General features: G+C 37.4%; 2 protein-coding genes across 3 annotated transcripts in view; one reads left to right on the top strand and one right to left on the bottom strand.

The window, feature by feature from the left end:
* The window catches only part of LOC126190746 (pleckstrin homology domain-containing family F member 2), a 144,659-nt gene extending 138,683 nt beyond the window's left edge, over window positions 1-5,976 (bottom strand). The window contains exons 1-2 of one of the 2 annotated variants that reach the window (XM_049931245.1): window positions 5,860-5,976; window positions 5,562-5,626 (exon numbers count right to left, since the gene is read on the bottom strand). In XM_049931245.1, the coding sequence (XP_049787202.1) occupies window positions 5,562-5,626; window positions 5,860-5,875 (81 nt within the window). In that variant the 5' untranslated portion in view covers window positions 5,876-5,976. Of the gene's footprint in view, window positions 1-5,561; window positions 5,627-5,734; window positions 5,835-5,859 lie in introns of those variants that run through there. The other variant, XM_049931244.1, reaches the window with a different exon arrangement.
* A 112-nt stretch (window positions 5,977-6,088) lies between these two features.
* Window positions 6,089-18,674, top strand: LOC126190747 (ribonuclease kappa-B). The gene is made up of 3 exons (XM_049931246.1): window positions 6,089-6,278; window positions 6,360-6,482; window positions 17,624-18,674. The coding sequence occupies exons 1-3, from the start codon at window positions 6,210-6,212 to the stop codon at window positions 17,723-17,725; spliced, it is 294 nt and encodes a 97-aa protein (XP_049787203.1). The 5' UTR covers window positions 6,089-6,209; the 3' UTR covers window positions 17,726-18,674.
* Window positions 18,675-18,910: the final 236 nt, after the last annotated feature.

The raw sequence follows: 18,910 nt of genomic DNA, 5'->3' as shown, positions 1-18,910 counted from the left end.
TGTCTCCAGGTCTCTTCAAAATATACAACCTCCTTTCATGATTCATGATATTATCAATTTTCTTAAACCATGAACTCAATTTTGACCCAACATGTATGCAAACTCTGTGAGTGCTGATGGTAGGGAAGGCATAGCATTCAATCCTCATGTCCACTAAATAACGTTACACATTTTCACTTGTGAGAAAGGTGGAATTTTCATTTTGAAAGATGCAATCATTCACTGGGATATTGTGATCTAGATGGTTTCACAGGAAATATGAATTACCTCCCTACTCAGTGTGACCGTAAGCTTTAGAGAACATGTTAATATCAGTGTTCAGATTATTTTGTCTAATGCCTTTACCATGACTGAAATAACAACTTGTACATGCCATAATCAATGCCTGATATGATCTGTTTCTTTTTTTAATTAAATCATGAAGTTAAGGAGGTGGATGTGTGAAGATAAGTGATCAGTTTGTATTGTCGAAAGTAACAACAAATTCGCTCTGAATCTTACATGCATATGCGCTGCCAACCTCTGCACATGGGCAGCCCATTGTAAACTTTAGCCTAAAATACTAATGGGCAGGTTTCATGTGATTGAGGAAAATATTACATTTGTAATCTGGGGCATGCCTGGCAAAATGATAAGTTAAAGAAAAATACCTGTACTTTCAGGACACAATTAGGTTGATTACTGTCATGCTGGACTACAGCACCAGATGTGTGATGAAATGAGGATACAACAGTGCTACCTAAAACATCTTTGACATTCAATGGTTTCTTAAGGCACCACATACCCCTACATCTGTTGTTCATTCAAAACTGTGGTTAAACTGTCAACTTGAACACCAACACAATATCGGGTTATTAATTCCTGTTGTTACAAATCAAACGTTAAAACAATGATTGACTTACAATATCATGGTGGATAGCACTTTTGGAAATGTTATGATGTTGGCATGCAACTGTTGGGGATATGTGAACAAACAAGATATGATGTGCAGAGTGCATTAGACTCTATGGAATATACATGTTCCGTGTTTGTTGACGGGGCAACGTAATATAATTTGGTAGTCAATTGTATTAAAATGTGTTGTGCAAATAAAGCATAAGTTTATTTTGTCCCTTAAATAGTTGTTACCTATCATTTAGCTGCGTTAATCTGCATAAACTACAACAGGTTATGGGCCCAGGTACTGGATTGCGCAAAAGGTGTATGGAAGTGCATATAAACTTGGATTGTGTATGCTACATGAAGAAGAAAATATCTGTAAAATGAGTACACCACAGATACCGCAAATAGAGCGGCTTGTAGGGAGTAAAAATTACGCGACCTGGAAATTTGCTGTTGAGGCGTATTTGCACTTGAATAACTTATGGGACATCACAAACGGTAAATTGGCACCTATGGAATCAAGTTTTGCTACTAAGGATCAGAAGGCGAAATCAAAACTAAACATTTTGATTGATCCAGTGAATTATGTTCACACAGAAAAGACTACGTCAGCAAAGGAGGTATGGGGCAAACTGAGAAACACCTTTGAAGATGGTGGTTTAACCAGAAAAGTAGGATTACTGCATGACCTGATAACCACAAGATTGAATAAGTGAAAAGCATGGATGAATATGTGAATAAAATCATTTCAATCTCCAATTGTCTGAGGAATATTGGTTTTGAAATTGTGGATGAATGGATTGGAACTTTATTGTTAGCTCCACTACCAGAGAAATATTTGCCAATGATTATGGGTTTGGATATTTAAATGGAACTGCTGATAATAAGTTAAAATATTCTAAAACTGGAAAATTTGGAAGGATACAGTAATGCAGACTGGGGAAATTAGTTGGAAAGCAGACATTCCATCACTGGAATGTTGTTTTAGACTAATGGGAGGATTGATATCATGGTCTTGTAAGAGACAAAGAATTGTTGCTTTGAGTACAGTAGAAGCTGAATATATGGCCTTGTCCTCCACTATCCAAGAAGCTCTTTGGATCCATACACTGATGAGTGAAATAGAATCTCCTCCAACATTAAAGCCAACTATGGTATTTTGGGAAATACGGAAGTATCCGATCCCACCCGTCTCCTTTGACCCGTGACATCACAAATATGGCAGAAACGACTATAAACCACGATTCCAATATGGCACATATAAAGTCGTTACGTACACATTATAAAGACAAAAATACATCAAAAAACAAACACACACACGTTTCACAAAAAGCCTAATGACACTAATGGGACAAGCGCTGGAAATTGGGGTTTTTTTGGTGGGGGCAAACTAAATATAAACAAATTTAGACACTCACCCTCATACAAAACCACGGAAAAAAAAAAAAAAAAAAAAAAAAAAAAAAAAAAAAAAAAAAAAAAACCACGAAACTCCCCAAATTCCATTAAACACAATATCATCTGGAATCGGACACTTCCCTTGAGCTATATAGCACAACAGCAGCCCCCGATCCCATAAATTGGGACCGAACACTTCCCTTGACCTACACAGCTCAAAAACATCTCCCTATATCAATACCAACAGCCAGAACCACACATTGAAATAAAACACTTCCCTCGACCACAACACACAACACATACACTAAAAACAAAAAAATAAAAACTTACCACAAAAAAGTTCCAGGGCCACAAAATAGGTTGGCCACCACAATTACACACAGGCCCACACCCAGCCTCCTCCCCCCCCCACCCCCATACACACACACACACACACACACACACACACACACACACACAACCGCAAACCAATGAAAAAATACTCAACCAAAAGAAAGACCCGATCCACCCACACCTCACCCCCCCCCAACCAAACCAACCTCCCCCCTCACCCAAAAATAAAAAAAAAACATAAACAAAAACCAAATGCAATATAAAAAATTCTCAATCACACACTACAACTCAACAAAAACTTCACCAAAATAGATCCTCCACAACTAAAATACAAACCAACACCCCCCCCCCCCACACACACACACACACACACACACACACAAACTCTAAATAAACCACCCATCCCATCCTGAGCTGCAGCCGCCCACCCATCCACTCTAACCAACCACTTTCGGCCTATACATTTTACTAACAGCCATTAAAAAAAACACAATAGCCCTCAGGGACACTCTTCTGCCAACAGTACTCATCTAAATGAGACTGAAGGTTGGAAGAGTGCCTCTTCCCCCTCCCAAAAACCGACTTTTTTAACAGCCCCCCACATCCCCTCTACTGTATTTGTGCAAGCCCCTGTCTCATAACTTTTTAAACTCTAAGCTATGGTTAATGACTAAATGATGGAATCCTCTCTCACCCAACCCCCTATATGAAGAAAATGCATCTGAAACTACTGTGGACCCCGGTTCTATGTACTCCTCAAGTAACCCCACTAATTCCGCCTTAGACCTCCCTTCCACAACCCTAAAAACACATTCAGAACACTCCTCCTCCTCCTACCCCCCCCCCCCCCCGGCCCACAGAACAACAGTCCCCCACACCCAGACACCAACCACAGACTTACCCCTCCCATACTTCCTTTTCCCAAACTGCGACTCGTCCACCTCCACAACCACCCCATGCCAGCCCAACTTATGCCTGTGCTTAATAAACTCAGAACACACTTCACAGCAAAAAGAAAACTAATCAAGCACACTTCTCTCACTCAGACCAGTCTCAAGAGCGCAAAAACTGTGTGAGGACCTATAACAAAAATAATAAGTCATCAGTACAATCTCGCACATGCCCTACCTACACTACTCAAAACAGGAACCACACTGTATGGAACGTCAAATGTCATCCTTTCGACAGCGCCACATATAACAGTCCCTAGACCGAGATGCCGGAACTTTAGCCAACTTCATTTCTTGCCCACCAATGGAGCACTTCACGATCTCAGCAAGTAACCCAAACAGCTGTAAAAACTTTATCAGCTCCAACACGGTATTTCCCATTATATCATGCAGACGCGCACTATTTAATTTTATCCTTCATATCCATTTCTGAACAAACCCAACAACCGATTAATTTACTCAATTTATGATACGACCTACAGCGAACAACATTAAATTAACCTTCACACAAAACCACTAAATCGTTAACTCACTGAAATGAATTCCCCTGAATTCCACTACAAACACAGCCAACACTCGAACAATTCTGTATAATGAGCAAGATCAAACTGAGCCCATTACACCACACAAATGAAAGCCTCAAACATACCACCAGAGGGCACAACAAACCACAACACGACAACATCTACAAACATGTCACACTCACAAACCAAACTCCACGCCGTCATGACGTCACACACCACAAAACCCTTACGTCACGGACCAAAGCCGATGGGTGGGATAGAACGCTTCTGTCGACCCAGCATCACTTTATAAGACATCATGTGGAACAGTGGAATATAATCCTCAGTTATCTATACACAGAAGAAATGTTATCTGATTTCCTAACTAGGCCTCTCAGTAAGGACAAAGTTCAGAAGCTGGTGAAACATTATGGTTTAACCTGGAATGTATAGTGTTGAGTATCTGAAAAGTATTATTTCAGGGGTGAGCGTTGGGGATATATGAACAAACATTTTTCAGCTTGCATAGTGGTGCACTAGATATGACGTGCAGAGTGCATTAGACTCTATGGAATATAAATGTTCTGTGTTTGTTGAAGGGGCAACATAATATAATTTGGTAGCAAATGTATTAATATGTGTTGAGCGAATAAAGCATAAGCTTATTTTGTCCCTTAAATAGTTGTTACCTATCATTTAGCTGCATTAATCTGCATAAACTACAACAGTAACTGAAGTGACAGCTACATTTCTGCCTACAGTTCATAGTGTTAAACAAATGGTGGATGCAATGACATCATCTCTGGTAGTTACTGCTGCTACAAGCTTTTAGAAAAAGTGCACACTGCTAAAAGCTACAACTGCAAAGCAGATGACAACAAAGTCAAAGACTTATTTCAAGATATGCTTGTGCACTTATTGAAGTACAAATCACATGAAAGCAATTTTCACAGTACTAGATACTGGAATGTTGCTTCACTGGTTTGACTGTTTTAATGTGTCAACTACAATTGTGTGGCGTGATGAAGGGCAACTGGTAGTTAACAGTTTCAAACGCCAATAAACGGATGGCTCAGACCAAAATAATATGGTGAATAATGCTACAAAAACATAGGCCTATTTAGCACCTTAACACAAAACTGTTCAAGACAGAAATTTTTCTGCTCTGGCATAACTTTTTTTTTTATTGAGCAAAGCGTGGCGTGTATCTATCATTCGGTCTGTATTACTCTTTCAATTTCTCTTGAGTTTTTCACCCTTGCTCATCAATGTGTAACCTAGTGACTACTTGTTATCCTGTACAGTATTCATACTCTTGTAAATATCTTACTCTCTTATGGGAGCTATCGCGTAAACGTCTTCATTTTGCGTAGCTCTGTCATCAAAAATCTTTTGACACAAGATTCTAGATTGCGACGTCTGTGTTTCCTTATTATCCAAATCAACACGCATCATATTTGGTGACATTAGCTATATGGGTAAGAAATAATCTTACCTGTCCCGAACTGCCGAAGCAGCTCTCCACCATGGCAATGCGTCGCGCATTAGCTTCACTGTTAACTAGAAACATTACACATTATTACTGACAGTTTTAAACTGCTCACACCCATAACATTAGGAAAAAAGACTTCAAATTACACTATCTCTTCTAAGTACTAAGACACGCACAAGTATCTTTTATTGACATAAAGAAAGCCTAATCGCAGCATGCGTATGAAAAACATCCATAAAAACTTGAAATTCCACATTGTGTTATCACATTCTATAGCAGAAACAATCACAAGAATCCTTACCCAGCCTATCGACCATGTTTCGTTCCTACACCTTATACCAAAGATTCACAGAACTATGTACAACATTGACTCACTCCAATAAACATTTTCATTGAGAAAATAGTTAACTACTGATTATACATTAAAAAACCTTAAAATTATTTTCTCGCTATGGAAGCATATTTTCAAGTTACTAATATGATTCATTTAATTTCACATTTTGGACAAACCCGAGGGTTCGAGACTATAGATCACATGAGTAACAAGTGAAGGCGTAACCAACCCAGATACATTTCATGGGCATAGCCGGGAGTTGAGGAAGAAGTTTTTTTTTATTAAACTTTGAACGACGGGGAAGTATAGTGTTAATAATGAAGTTCTGTGGACCAAAGCTGTCACTCTGTGGACTTATTATAAGCGTGTGGGGTATCATACAACTTGTAAGTTTCATTACTGCTCTTTTTTCAATGAAGGCGATCAGCTGTTCTCTACGTAAAAACTTATGCGTTAAATTTTTGCAGGTACTTATGGGTATATTTTATTATGTACGGAGTGTGGCATTGGCAGATGATCTTCCTGGTGTGGAAAAGGAATTTGAGAATCTTAGCGAGTTCTATGCTGCTGCTGATGCAGGGTACTTGCAGGTACAAATGGCCGTTTGTTACATTATTTCTAACTTCAGTTTTTCTTAGAATATTGTTTACTTTGTACACTGTGCAACCTTTCATTTGATGTATACAGCACGAGAGACTAGTTAACATCTCTTCTAGAATAGTTTCATTCATGGGACACTTGTGACAGTACCGAAAGTCAAGATAACATTCTCACTTTCAAAAAGTGTTCTGACTTGTGGATTCTGAGCTATCGTTGATGGATTCTGAGCCGTCATTGATGTATCGTGATTGCAACGCAGTCCTGTAAATGAAAATAGTAGCTCAAATGAATTCTGAAAATTGCAGTACATATTTTGCAAGAGATTTAATTGTGCTACACAATGGATTAATATATTTCACATGTAGTCACGTATAAAGCATATTATTGTGTAAGCAGCAAAGTAAAACAGCACTCTTGTATTAAGGTATAAACGATAAAATGTCAATGTAAGTAATCTGTTTCTGCCCAAAGTCGGAATGTAGGTCACATGACTTAAAACTTTGCATTGAATATTATAATCTGGTAGCCACAAAAATTCCCATCACCGTGAAAGAAAATTTGGATAAGAGTTGCATAGCTCCAACCCCCCCCCCCCCCCTTTTCTTCATATTTGTTATATAATTTGTAAAATACTCATCGCAGATTGGGGTACCGAGCGAGGTGGCGCAGTGGTTAGCACACTGGACTCGCATTCAGGACGACGGTTCAATCCCGTGTCCGGCCATCCTGATTTACGTTTTCCGTGATTACCCTAAATCACTTCAGGCAAATGCCGGGATGGTTCCTTTGAAAGGGCACGGCAGACTTCCTTCCCCATCCTTCCCTAATCCGATGAGACCGATGACCTCGCTGTCTGGTCTCCTTCCCCAAAAAAACAACAAAAAACAAACAGGATTGGGGTATCATATAATACCACATTCTCTTAATGTACTTACATAAACTCACAACCAAATTATCACCTTTCAACCAAATCTTCGGACTCAGGCTATGCTGTAGGTCAATCTGTTACCACAAAGATGTTTTGGAGAAAGGGGACAGGGCAAAATTTGTGTGCAGTAGATTTTGTGTATAATAAATGTGTAGTAGAAGTGATATCAGTTGCTTTAGAATAGTAGATTATCAGTCTTAGCAATGTATATCTATGTCAAGTTGGAAGTAGTCAATGGAAGATAGCATGTGGTAACCATTGACCAAATGTTAATCAGTTATGTCATGGAGCATACTGTCATTTCTGTTATTGGTATAAAATAATCTCCACTAACTCACTGTGCCCACACCCTCTACCAAACAGTCTCCCCTTCGCTATCCTGTCACCCCCTCCCATTCCATGCCTTCATGCCATCAGCATTGTGCCCCATGCAAACTCACTGGTTCAGGTGCCAAAGTGCTACATTACGTTCCCATATACCTGCTGCCCCCCACCTCTCACATTCCCATCCTGCCCAAAAGCTGCCAAGCTCAGGGCCACTGGCTACCCCTCCCCAACCCGTCCTCCCATTTCCTGCCTTTGTCTTCCTTCACCCACCCTTTTACAAAACAACCCCTTACTAGAGTCCACCGACCATACTACAACCTTGGAATTGGGTGCTCAGGTGGCACTGTTTGCGTGCGTACACTTCCTTATTTTCTGGAAGCTTGCTAGTTTTCATTTTATTCTTGTCAGTTTCTCGATGACTCGTTGCTTCTGCTGTTTTTGACCCTGCAAATGAAGTGTTTTCCATAAAAAATTCACACTAGCATTTGCTTAATGTTGTTGTTACGTTATTATTTCAAACACCATCAAAATGAAAACGTCATTATGCAATTGGCTATAGAAGTAAGCTATTTTTGCCACTACAACTTCCCATAATATTCTGTGACGGGCATTACTTACACATCCTTAAAGACTAGTGTGTGTTCAGCCTCTCATAAATTTTTACCTTAGACTGATCTGTAGTGTAGCACAACCTCTAAGAGATTAAAAGGTGACAGTGTTGCCAACAAATATGAGGTATTAAAATATTTACAAATCTTGTTAAGGAACAATATTTTACAAGCATTGGACATACTGAGCTGTTTATAACTTCCAGTCTGAGAATGTTGTGGATCATAGCAAATGAATGGATTTGTAGGTTCTGTATTTCTTTCTCAGCATATGGTTTAAAGCTTAAGTTGGACTCTCAACTCTATTGTTTCTCCTGAAATGCTGCTCCAGAAGCAAAACAGGAAAGCTCCAGTGGAGGTTAGAAGTCATAGAGAGAAGCAAGCGAAAAGTTGAAATTTTGAAGCAATTATTTCGAACTGTCTGTATTTAACAGAAGGTATAAAAGAGAAACAGATGCTAGTTAACACAGTTATAACCTATTTCTTCCTGTTGTTGTACATTTATTCCAAAAATGAAAGAATAGGTTGATGGACGTAACTGCACAATGTTTTCACATGCCATGAAAAAAAATCACAAACGAAAAGATTGTGTTAAATTAAAAGTAGTGTTGAGATAGCAGTCATCCAAATCTATCAAATGATTAACCAGTAAAGAATCTGTGTTGGAAAAAAAGTTTGCAGAGCATTATTGCAAACAAGAAACATTTAAGCCAAACTGATTTAGTCATCGTAGAAAAATTAAGAACACAATAGCGAACATGCATAACAACAATGATTTACAGTGATACTCTACAAGGAAAAGAGGGAAAATCCGACACTCGATAACCAAAGATTAATATATCGAGGAGCTCATGAGGAGTGTGACATAAATTGCTATTCCTTCACTCTGCCTCAACGCTATGTAATTTTTATGTACAACTTCACATGTACCTAATCCTTGTGACATGTTTTCAATTTTTTGTTTTCATGAGGATTTTGTAAAAATATCAGTTAACTGATTTTCTGAAGCGGTATGCTTGGCATCTATTTTCCTTGTCAAGTGTAAGTTTGTAACAAACTCATACTTAACATCTATGTATTTTAGCCCCTTATGTCCCTGTTTACAGGGGGATGCAATACAAGACTGATTGTCTTCAAAAGTCAAGTTTTTTATTTTTCAAAATTTTTAGGTCTTGGAATAGCTTCTCAAACCACAGATATTCTCCAGCACAACTGCAAGTGATGCAAATTCTGCTTCTGTAGAAGAAAAAGCTACAGTACTGTTTTTTTTTTTTTTTTTTTTTTTTTTTTTTTTTTTTTTTTTTTTTTTTTTTTTTTTTTTTTTTGTGTGTGTTACCGAAGAGCTTGATAGCGTAGCCTGATGAGTTTTGTGTCTGCACTGTTGGCCCCCGGCATCAACATAAACTACTACAGTTTCATTGTTCTCTTCAGTTTTGTAATTCATCCTATAACCCACTCTATCTTTTATGTATGAGGGTGAGTCAAATGAAAACCTTAAATATTTTTTTAAATGTTATTTATTGTGCAGAAGTGGTACAAAGCTGTATCACTTTTCAGCATAATCTCCCCCATGCTCAATGCAAGTCTTCCAGCACTTACGTGCATAAATTCCTTAAGAAAAAAAATTCTTTTGGTAGTCTGCGCAACCACTCGTGCACCATGTGGCGTACCTCTTCATCAGAACGGAACTTCTTTCCTCCTATTGCGTCTTTGAGCGGTCCAAACATAGGGAAATCACTTGGGGGCAAGGTCTGGTGAGTATGGTGGATGAGGAAGACACTCAAAATGCAGGTATGTGGTTACTGCAACTGTTGTACGGGCAGTGTGGGGCCTTGCATTGTCACGTTGCAAAAGGACACATGCTGACAGCAATCTACGTCGCTTTGATTTGACTGCAGGCTGCAGATGTTTTTTTAGGAGATCTGTATATGATGTACTGGTGACAGTGGTCCCTCTAGGCATGTAATGCTCGAAAATGACGCCTTTTTCATCCCAAAAGAGAGTCGGCATAACCTTTTCTGCTGATGGTTCTGTTCGAAACTTCTTCGGTTTTGGTGATGAGGAATGGCGCAGTTCCTTGCTCGCTCTCTACGTTTCCAGTTGGAGGAAGTGAACAAAGATTTCATCCCCAGTAATGATTCTTACAAGGAAGCCATCACCTTCTCATTCAAAGTGCTGAAGAAGTTCTACACAAGCATCAACACGTTGTTCTCTCGTTTCAGGAGTCAGCTGCCGTGGCACCTGTTTTTCAGACACTTTCACAACTGGAACACATCATGCACAATGTCGTGTGCTGACCCATGACTAATCTGTAAACATGCTGCAATGTCATTCAGTGTCACTTGGCGGTTTTCCTGCACTATGGCTTCAACTGCTGCAATGTTCTGTGGAGTCGCAACTCGAACCTGACCTGGACAAGGAGCCTCTTCCACTAAAGTCACACCCTTTGCGAGCTTCCTACTCCATTCGTAGACTTGCTGCTGTGACAAACATGCATCACCGTACTGAACCTTCATTTGTCGATGAACTTCAATAGATTTCACACCCTCACTTCGCAAAAACCGAAGAACAGAATGCTGTTCTTCCCTGGTACAAGTCACAAGTGGGGCGGCCATCTTTATACTGATAATGCGAAGGTATGTGTGCATCTGCACCATGCTGCCACAGACCATTCTGCATGCTCTTTGTAGCATGCTTACCAACTTACAGGATATCGGCACAAAATTTCGATTTGTTATTAGAAATTTAAGGTTTTCATTGACTCGCCCTCGTAACTCTGTATTCTTTTCAAACCCCTCCAGTGTAACTCCTTTGGATCACTATGATAACAACTGAAATAATTAACAGCATAATTTAAATCAGGATGGTTGGTTGAGTTACATACAGCACGTACAGCAAACATACTATTAATTTTCTGTGCGACACTTTTTCATGCAATCTCCTGTAACCCTCTACTTTTCTGTAATTTAATTTCATAGGTGCTTTGATTGGCTTGCATTCAGTCATGCCAAACTTCAACAGATTTACCAAATATGTTTTCTGGCTCAAAATTATTCCATTCAGCCCCTTATCTGTCTAAATTTTCAAGAACAGTTTAAAATGACCAAAACTTTAATTATAATTTAGTTCTTGAAGCTAATTTGAATTCTTCAGTTTTCATCTTATCGTTACTTCAAATGTTATGTCACCTAAATATAACAAAACATAAACCTTAGGGTTTAAGTACACATACCCATCAGCATTGCTTGGAACAAAGCTTGAATCTTTAAGAAACTTACCAAACATTAAATCCAAGATCTTGAAGTCTTCTTTAAACTATAGATTACTTTATAATAATAAATGAAAAGCATCAGTTTGCTTTTGTTCTACAATATTATTTTTATTGCTAACCGGTTTTCGGCTTACAAGGCCATCTTCAGGCATTTACTGAGTATTATCACCAAAGAAGTTAAATGTTAGCAGACAACATTGGAAGAGAAGTAACACATCTAGAGTGAAGTAGAAACATACAGTGAGTAACATCTTTGCAATGAAATAGTAAAAACTGAACAGTACATAAATAACAATGGAGTTGACAGGAAAACCTTTAGCACAAAATAAGAATAGCATGCCTACATAACAGTTTCTATTGATAAACAAAACTATTGAAATAAGATAAAATTAGTACTAGGCAAGGCTGCATCAAGAGGTATGAAACATGGAGAGTAATACACAACCAATTAAAAAAGAAGAGACAGTTGTCAATGTAAATACAGAATACACGAGGAACTAAAGCCATATCAATACAATAAACAGAAATTAATAAATGCAGGAAAATTGAGGTGTTTGAGGGAACCTACAGTTTGAGAGTGTGGTGGTACTGCCTTTTAACATTAACATTATAATCAAAGAAGTGGTTGTATACCAGTTTACATTAAATAAATGAGCAAAGTAAAATATGAACAGTATTTGGTGAGACAACTACAAGGGGAGTTAAACAAGGACAGTAATACAAGTACAAGTTAAAAGCAAACCCTTAACTATTGAAACTACAGCATATGTGGAATACAAAGACAACTGCAACAAATAAAACAACTTAATGACTACAGGAAAATGGGAATATGTAGGAAGAGAGAGAGTGGAAAGTAATGAACAACAAAGATGATTATATGAAGTTTAGGAGAGGGGAAGTGTTGAGTTGTGTCTGGTCATTTACGATGAGATCTGGACTGTGAGCAAGATGTTTGTTAATTTCCAGGGCTTCCAGCAGGTTGAGTTTATGGCCTTTGTTTGCTAAGTGAAGTACATGGGACACTGGCTGGTAGTTGTGACCCTCACTCAGTACATGCTCAGCAAATGCAGAGTCTGAATTCTGCAACCTCCAGCTGCGTTCATGTTCAGCCAGCCTAGTTGATATGTCTCTGCCTGACAGACCAATGTAAAATTTGTCACAGTCAGAACAGGTGATTTTGTATACCCCACTGTTGGCTAATAACTGGATCTTATCTTTGCTACTAAAAACACACTGGGCTGTAGTGTTCCTGACATAGTAGGAAACCCTATACATGCAGGATTTCAGTGCTTTGGCTATAGTCTGTGATACCTGACCTACAAATGGTATAGTACACCATTTCTTGCAGACAGTGGATGGGGAAGCAGGTGGGGCAGAGAGGAGGGGTATAATTTTCCGTTTTTGTTTCCTGTGCAAGATGTGGTGCTTTTCATTTATTATTATAATGTTGTTCTACCAAGAACCGACGGAATATTCTGTTAATATAGATTACTTTGTTTAGCTTACCTACGGCACCTGATTCTACATTAAATTCTGCTGGTACATAAATTTCTTCATCTAAATTTCCATGAAATAAGGCACTATATCCATCTGATGTCCAGTCAATTTTTCACAATTCATAACAGTAGGTGATGTTTTCAAAGTTGTCAACCTGGCTACATTTCATTAGAGCCAAACCCTTTTCGGTGAGAATATCCTCATATAGCCTTCTTGTTTTTAGGTAATTGACATACAGTCCAGTCTTTTTTTTTTAATTGCTTGCATGTATTATGCTACAGCATGAAGCCATTTTTCTTTATCTGATCTTCTGTAAATAACATTGAAAGTCTCAGGAGCATAAACATACAATTCTGCATTTAATTTTATAGTACGATTCATGAATGATGGCAATTCACACGAGGTATGGACGGGGATTGCATTGTTGGCAATCCCAAGCAATAGTTGCGGTAGGCAGATGTGCGTGCTTTCTGCTTGAAGAAAGCATGTATCCTACAAATTCTCTCTTGCTTGCTTATGCAGAATTTATCAAGACCACCATCAGTGATAACAACTCAGACCAAATGGAATAGAAATTCACTAAACTACTACAGCATTCACAGCAGAGTGTTCAGAACATTTCTAAATCCTCATTGGCTGTCGGAGAATACGTGACGTAGATGTGCAGAACAAGCCTAAACTTGACTGCCATTGTTCGTGACTCCAACTATAATACAGCATAGTTTTCCACCCAAGGTGGGCACTTCCTTTCTCTGGCACTTCTGTAGGTTTCACGATGTTTACCATGTTCAACTTTGTTTTAACTTGACATGGTGTCATTTCTGCAGTCATTGACTTTTTCTTCATTGATGATAATTTCATAGTTTGTGTCTTCTTTGCAAGCAAACAAATCTTCATTATAACAAGTTTTCATCAAACTTAATGTCTCTTTGAAGAATTAATCATCTCTTTGGACACCATAGCTGATATCTATTAACACAGTGTCCAACAATGAATGAAGCACTTCTTTATTGTGGAGTCGAACTTTCCAGCCATCACTTCTGCAGGAAGTCATAAATACACTGCTTAACTAAACACTCTGTTTTTGCAACTTCGCCATTTCACGATATCACAAAATAGCAGGCACTGTCTTTTTTAATGCACATGTGGGTGTTCTATTTATCAAGTAAACAGTAGTCTTAGTGTTTTTAAAGTGGTTCAACAACATGCAGTGAGCCTTGTTTATAATATTCCTATTCATACATTTACAATCTCAATTTTGTTGTTGTGTTTCTCATTATCAACTCATATTATATTCCCTTCTCCTTAAAGAAGTTTCTCATCTCGTTTGATAGATATTCACCTCCATTATCACAGCAGAAGCTACTAATCCGTGAAAGCTGTCATTGCTTCATACTGTTTAACATATTCCAGTACTTCAGATTTATTTTGCATCACTTTTACAGCTGTAAGTAGTAATCTTTAAATGTAACAATGTACATTCTTCCTCTATAAGACATGGGAGTCATTCCAGTGTTTGCTCTTGTCATCTTCTGACTGTGGAAGTCTTGTTTGCATGCCTCCCATGTAGGTGGTGTATGACTCTGGTATCTTCAATGTTCATTCCTTCCACAGATTTTGGAAGCACCTTTAGATTGGTTCAATTCAGGTGTCATAACATTTGATGCCAGTTTGCAGCATTTCGAGAAGAAATGTCTTGTCAGGGGTTTCTGGCAAATTCCAGACCATACATTTTCACCTAATTTTCCAATGCCATGGCAACAAAATCCTTTCTTTCATGAATAGTTACTCTTTTGCCTCTCAAACATGGCTTTGAAACCATTTTGCTCCAGCATGTGCACTGACAGTGATATGAGAGCCAGTCTAGAAATAAACAAAATATTTTTAAGTGAAATTGGAAACTGCCTGTCTGTTGATAAATTTCACAAACTGCATTGCCTTCAAAACAGATCCAAATTTTGTGATGTTTACCACTGATGATCTTTCAAGCATTTCCACATTATCAACATCTTATGTCATTCACAAAGTGTTCACTCACACCAGCACCCAAATATTATGAAACAATTAATTAAAACACTGCTGCAGAAATAATATCCATCCAAACTCTCAGAAACTCCTTGAGAGTCACAAGTTACTGAGTTTGCAGAACCTTTGTTGTTTTTATTTCTCTTGTTACAGTCGGTTCTTTTGTGTTTAAATTTACCATACTTTGACATTTAAAACTAAACTGTTTTTCTCAGCCAGAATTGTGCTTGTCACATTCAGAGATATTCGTGAATTTGTTTTTCCATTGAGTTTTCCCATGACTGAAACCATTCATTTCTGTTCATATTAAACATTGTATTTTGTCCTGAGTCTACTGTAGGATTCTTCTTATTGTTTGCACATTTACGTTCATGATCTATGAATCTATTGTTCCCTGCTTAACTCCAGATTTTCTGTGTGTAATGTCTCAATTGCAGTTAAGTTGTTATATTCTTGTGACATTGTCAACAAAATATGACAAATGGCATAAAGTTCTTCAGTTGACCGAAGATCATGTCTCACCTTGTCAAATTCTAAGAAATGCTCAATAAGTATGCTCTTTTGTTGGTTTATGTAGAAGTAACTGGCTAACAAAGCTTTTTCTTTAGATGCATCACACAAGTTATTCCACATTCTAAATGACTATACCCATTATCTTTTCTATTAATCTTGAATGATGCTTTTTATCATGCTTTGAGAGATTTTTCAGTTGTTTATCTTTCTCAGTTTCTTCCTCTTCATCTTCACTTATAGTAAGTGAACTTTGCTTTTTCTGTGTATTCTTCTACAGTGAGGTCCAACAAGTATAATTTGTCTAACATATCTTACATTCGAAATTTCCAGATTCCAAAATTGTTTCCATGAAAAAGTGGAACATGATACTTGCTTTCATGCTCTTCCAACATTTTGTCATTTCAAACTCGTGAACCAGAAATACAAAACAGCTTGCACAATAGTTATAGTTGAAACTAAACTACCAACTATTTTCATTCCATCTCTGGGCTCATAACCTGTTGATGATTGAGCAGTTTGACCAAACAGCGGGGTCATTGGTTCCATCGGAGTAGGGAAGAATGGGGAGCTAAGTTGGCCATGCCCTTTCAAAGGAACCATCCCAGCATTTGCCTGAAGCAATTTAGGAAGCACGGAAAATGAATGCGACTCCAGTGTGCTAACCACTGCACCACCTCGCTCAGTCAAACGTGTCGAGAAACAGTTTGCCATGTGTGATTGCAAGAACACTTAAGTTTAACTGATTTGTTCAGTGTAAAAAAAAAAGGGGGGGAGGGAGAGAGAGAGAGAGAGAGAGAGAGAGAGAGAGAGAGAGAGAGAGAGCGCACAATATATGTTATGCGGAACAACCATCTATTTACAAGCATACTGTACAAGAAAATAAGGGAAGATCAGACTTTCCATAACCAAAGATTAATATATTGAAGAGATCATGAGGAGTGACCTACAAATTGCTATTCCTTCAATCTGAAACTGTATCTATCAAATAGTGCAAATGTAACATGGTACTGATCCCTTAATGATTTCAGTTTGGCCTATTTCCTGATATTTTGCGCTCTCTGTATTGTAAAATGCATAAAATATTTTGGGCATATAAGTTCACAACAGAAAAATTATTTAATTATAGCATATTGTGTGCAAGAAACAAGTACATGGTTGTTTAATATGTTCCATAGGATTGAGCTTCAAAATCAGTTCCACAGTATTGACTATTGAGATGCATCCATTCCAAAAAATTGTGAAGTAATTAAGGTGTGTGTGCAGGGAACAAGTTTGAGTTGCTCATTTTATATCAGTCTTGTAAATAAATTGGGAGCTGCTTCAATGAGCAATTGTCATTCTGCTGTCATCAAATTGTGTGGAATTTTGGGAAAATAAGCATATTTATAAATCAATAGAGCACAAGTATATTGAGTACACTATTTTCATATTGTGCTATAACACTCAATTATACTGTTGCAGTTTCATGTCTGTGATTTGTGTGGTACAGTTGTAGAGCATAACGAGCTTGGTTCAGTCATCATTTACTTCCTTAGTCTCTCCCAAGGGATGAAGACTTCAGGTAGTAAGAGGATCCAGTAATCTTTGTGATTTTTAGCATGACACATTTTACCTCCCTAGCCCTTTCTCTTACAGCACAGTACAGCTCCTGTAAATTTAAATGTCCATCAGTCTTTTTCTTAAGTTGCCAAATGATGTCATCTGATGTCTTATTTTTTATGTAAACATTTTAATATATTCTGGAAAGGCTGATTATTTTGTTGTACATACTTTCTGTTTTTTTTTAGGCCTACTTAAATTCAGGTTTACCTGCTTCTCCCCCGAGATGTTGAATTGCCCTAACGTGTGCTTGGAACTGTCAGTATTATTGAGTGACTGTTTTTATCAAGGGTGTTTACTATTTTTCCATATGAATTTTTAAGTTTTAAAATATTGACTTTAACTTATTTCTTTTCCTTACAGAATGCCTACAACTGTTGGATTGCAGCATGCCTCTACATTTTCACACTTCTAATATCAGGACATCAGTTTTATGTTAATAGTCGCTCATCTTTAAGTATGTGAGACATTGAACAAGTAAATGAAAAAAATTATCAAATTTCTTCCATTTTCTTGGTCCAATCACCTGAAAGAAATATGTAGCCTCACATTTTAAATTTTGAAATCCAGGTGAACCACACAAGTATTTCTGTAAAAGTAAGTTTGGTATAAGTAATGCGTACTTAGTGAAGTTTCATAATTTATTCATTTTGAGTAACAATGCTCAATTATCTTTTAAAACTAAGGTGGTAACAGGCATTACAGTTTTTTCATTTTGAATATATCAGTATTAGCCATGGTGTAATTGTTTCCCAAATGCTTACAAGAAGTCATATCTAAATAGGTTAATGATGATAGTGAGGTTTTGTTTTTCAAAGGTTGAAAGTTTCAAAGATTTCATTGTAAATGTGTATTATAGATCATTATTATAGCGGTAAAATAATCTAAGTTTATATGAAAATTGTGTGTTGATACTGTACGTAATAGGACAGTTGCATTTGCTGTAAAAGTATATACTTCACTATTTTCTTTCTCTCTCTCTCTCTCTCTCTCTCTCTCTCTCTCTCTCTCTCTCTTTATTTTTTTACAAAGAGTTTTCATTATAAACTGTTGATAATTTTGCAGTTGAAAACAAAATGCACAATTCAGTGGATATAGGGCATTTTATGATTATTAGTATTTCAGTATTGAAAATGTGCAGAATTAATTATTTCCACTGTTGCATTTTTATGCAGATAGAAATACTGTTTTAGTTCTGTGTGATAGTTTAATTTTATAACTAGAACACTCTACTCTGTGTATTTATAAGATTTGCTGCTGAATAATTACATTCCTGTATTTGGAAGATGAGAGAACTTTATCTTAAGGATGCTGGTAACTTTTTACAACCAGACAACAGGAAATTGTCATTTTTCTCACAACCATGATGTAAATACTTCCTTGTGTAAATAAAGCTTTGTTTGTGAAACAGTCACTCCAGAATTGTTCGAGGTGCCATATAACTTATTATAAAATTGTTAAGCTTGTAAACCATTTAGGATATGGACTTAGTTTCCCATTTATCTCATTTATACTGAACAATTACATTTATAACTAATCAGTTCTTTAGCACACTAGCTGTGTAATCAACCCTGCCCTTACATTAAGGAATTAATAGTATTCCTTTTAATCATGTTAAAAATTAAACATGTTATAGCAGGTCCCAATAGT

The sequence above is a fragment of the Schistocerca cancellata genome, chromosome 6 (assembly GCF_023864275.1).
Source record: "Schistocerca cancellata isolate TAMUIC-IGC-003103 chromosome 6, iqSchCanc2.1, whole genome shotgun sequence".
NCBI classification, from domain to species: domain Eukaryota; kingdom Metazoa; phylum Arthropoda; class Insecta; order Orthoptera; family Acrididae; genus Schistocerca; species Schistocerca cancellata.
This window is presented reverse-complemented; position numbering and strand designations above follow the sequence as displayed.

Excerpts from the sequence above, each read along its gene's own strand:
- LOC126190747 (XM_049931246.1), top strand. The coding sequence starts at position 6,210 with ATGAAGTTCTGTGGACCAAAGCTGTCACTCTGTGGACTTATTATAAGC. Across the intron at positions 6,279-6,359 it reads TGTGGGGTATCATACAACTT|GTACTTATGGGTATATTTTA; the intron begins GTAAGTTTCATT and ends AAATTTTTGCAG. Across the intron at positions 6,483-17,623 it reads CTGATGCAGGGTACTTGCAG|AATGCCTACAACTGTTGGAT; the intron begins GTACAAATGGCC and ends TTTTCCTTACAG.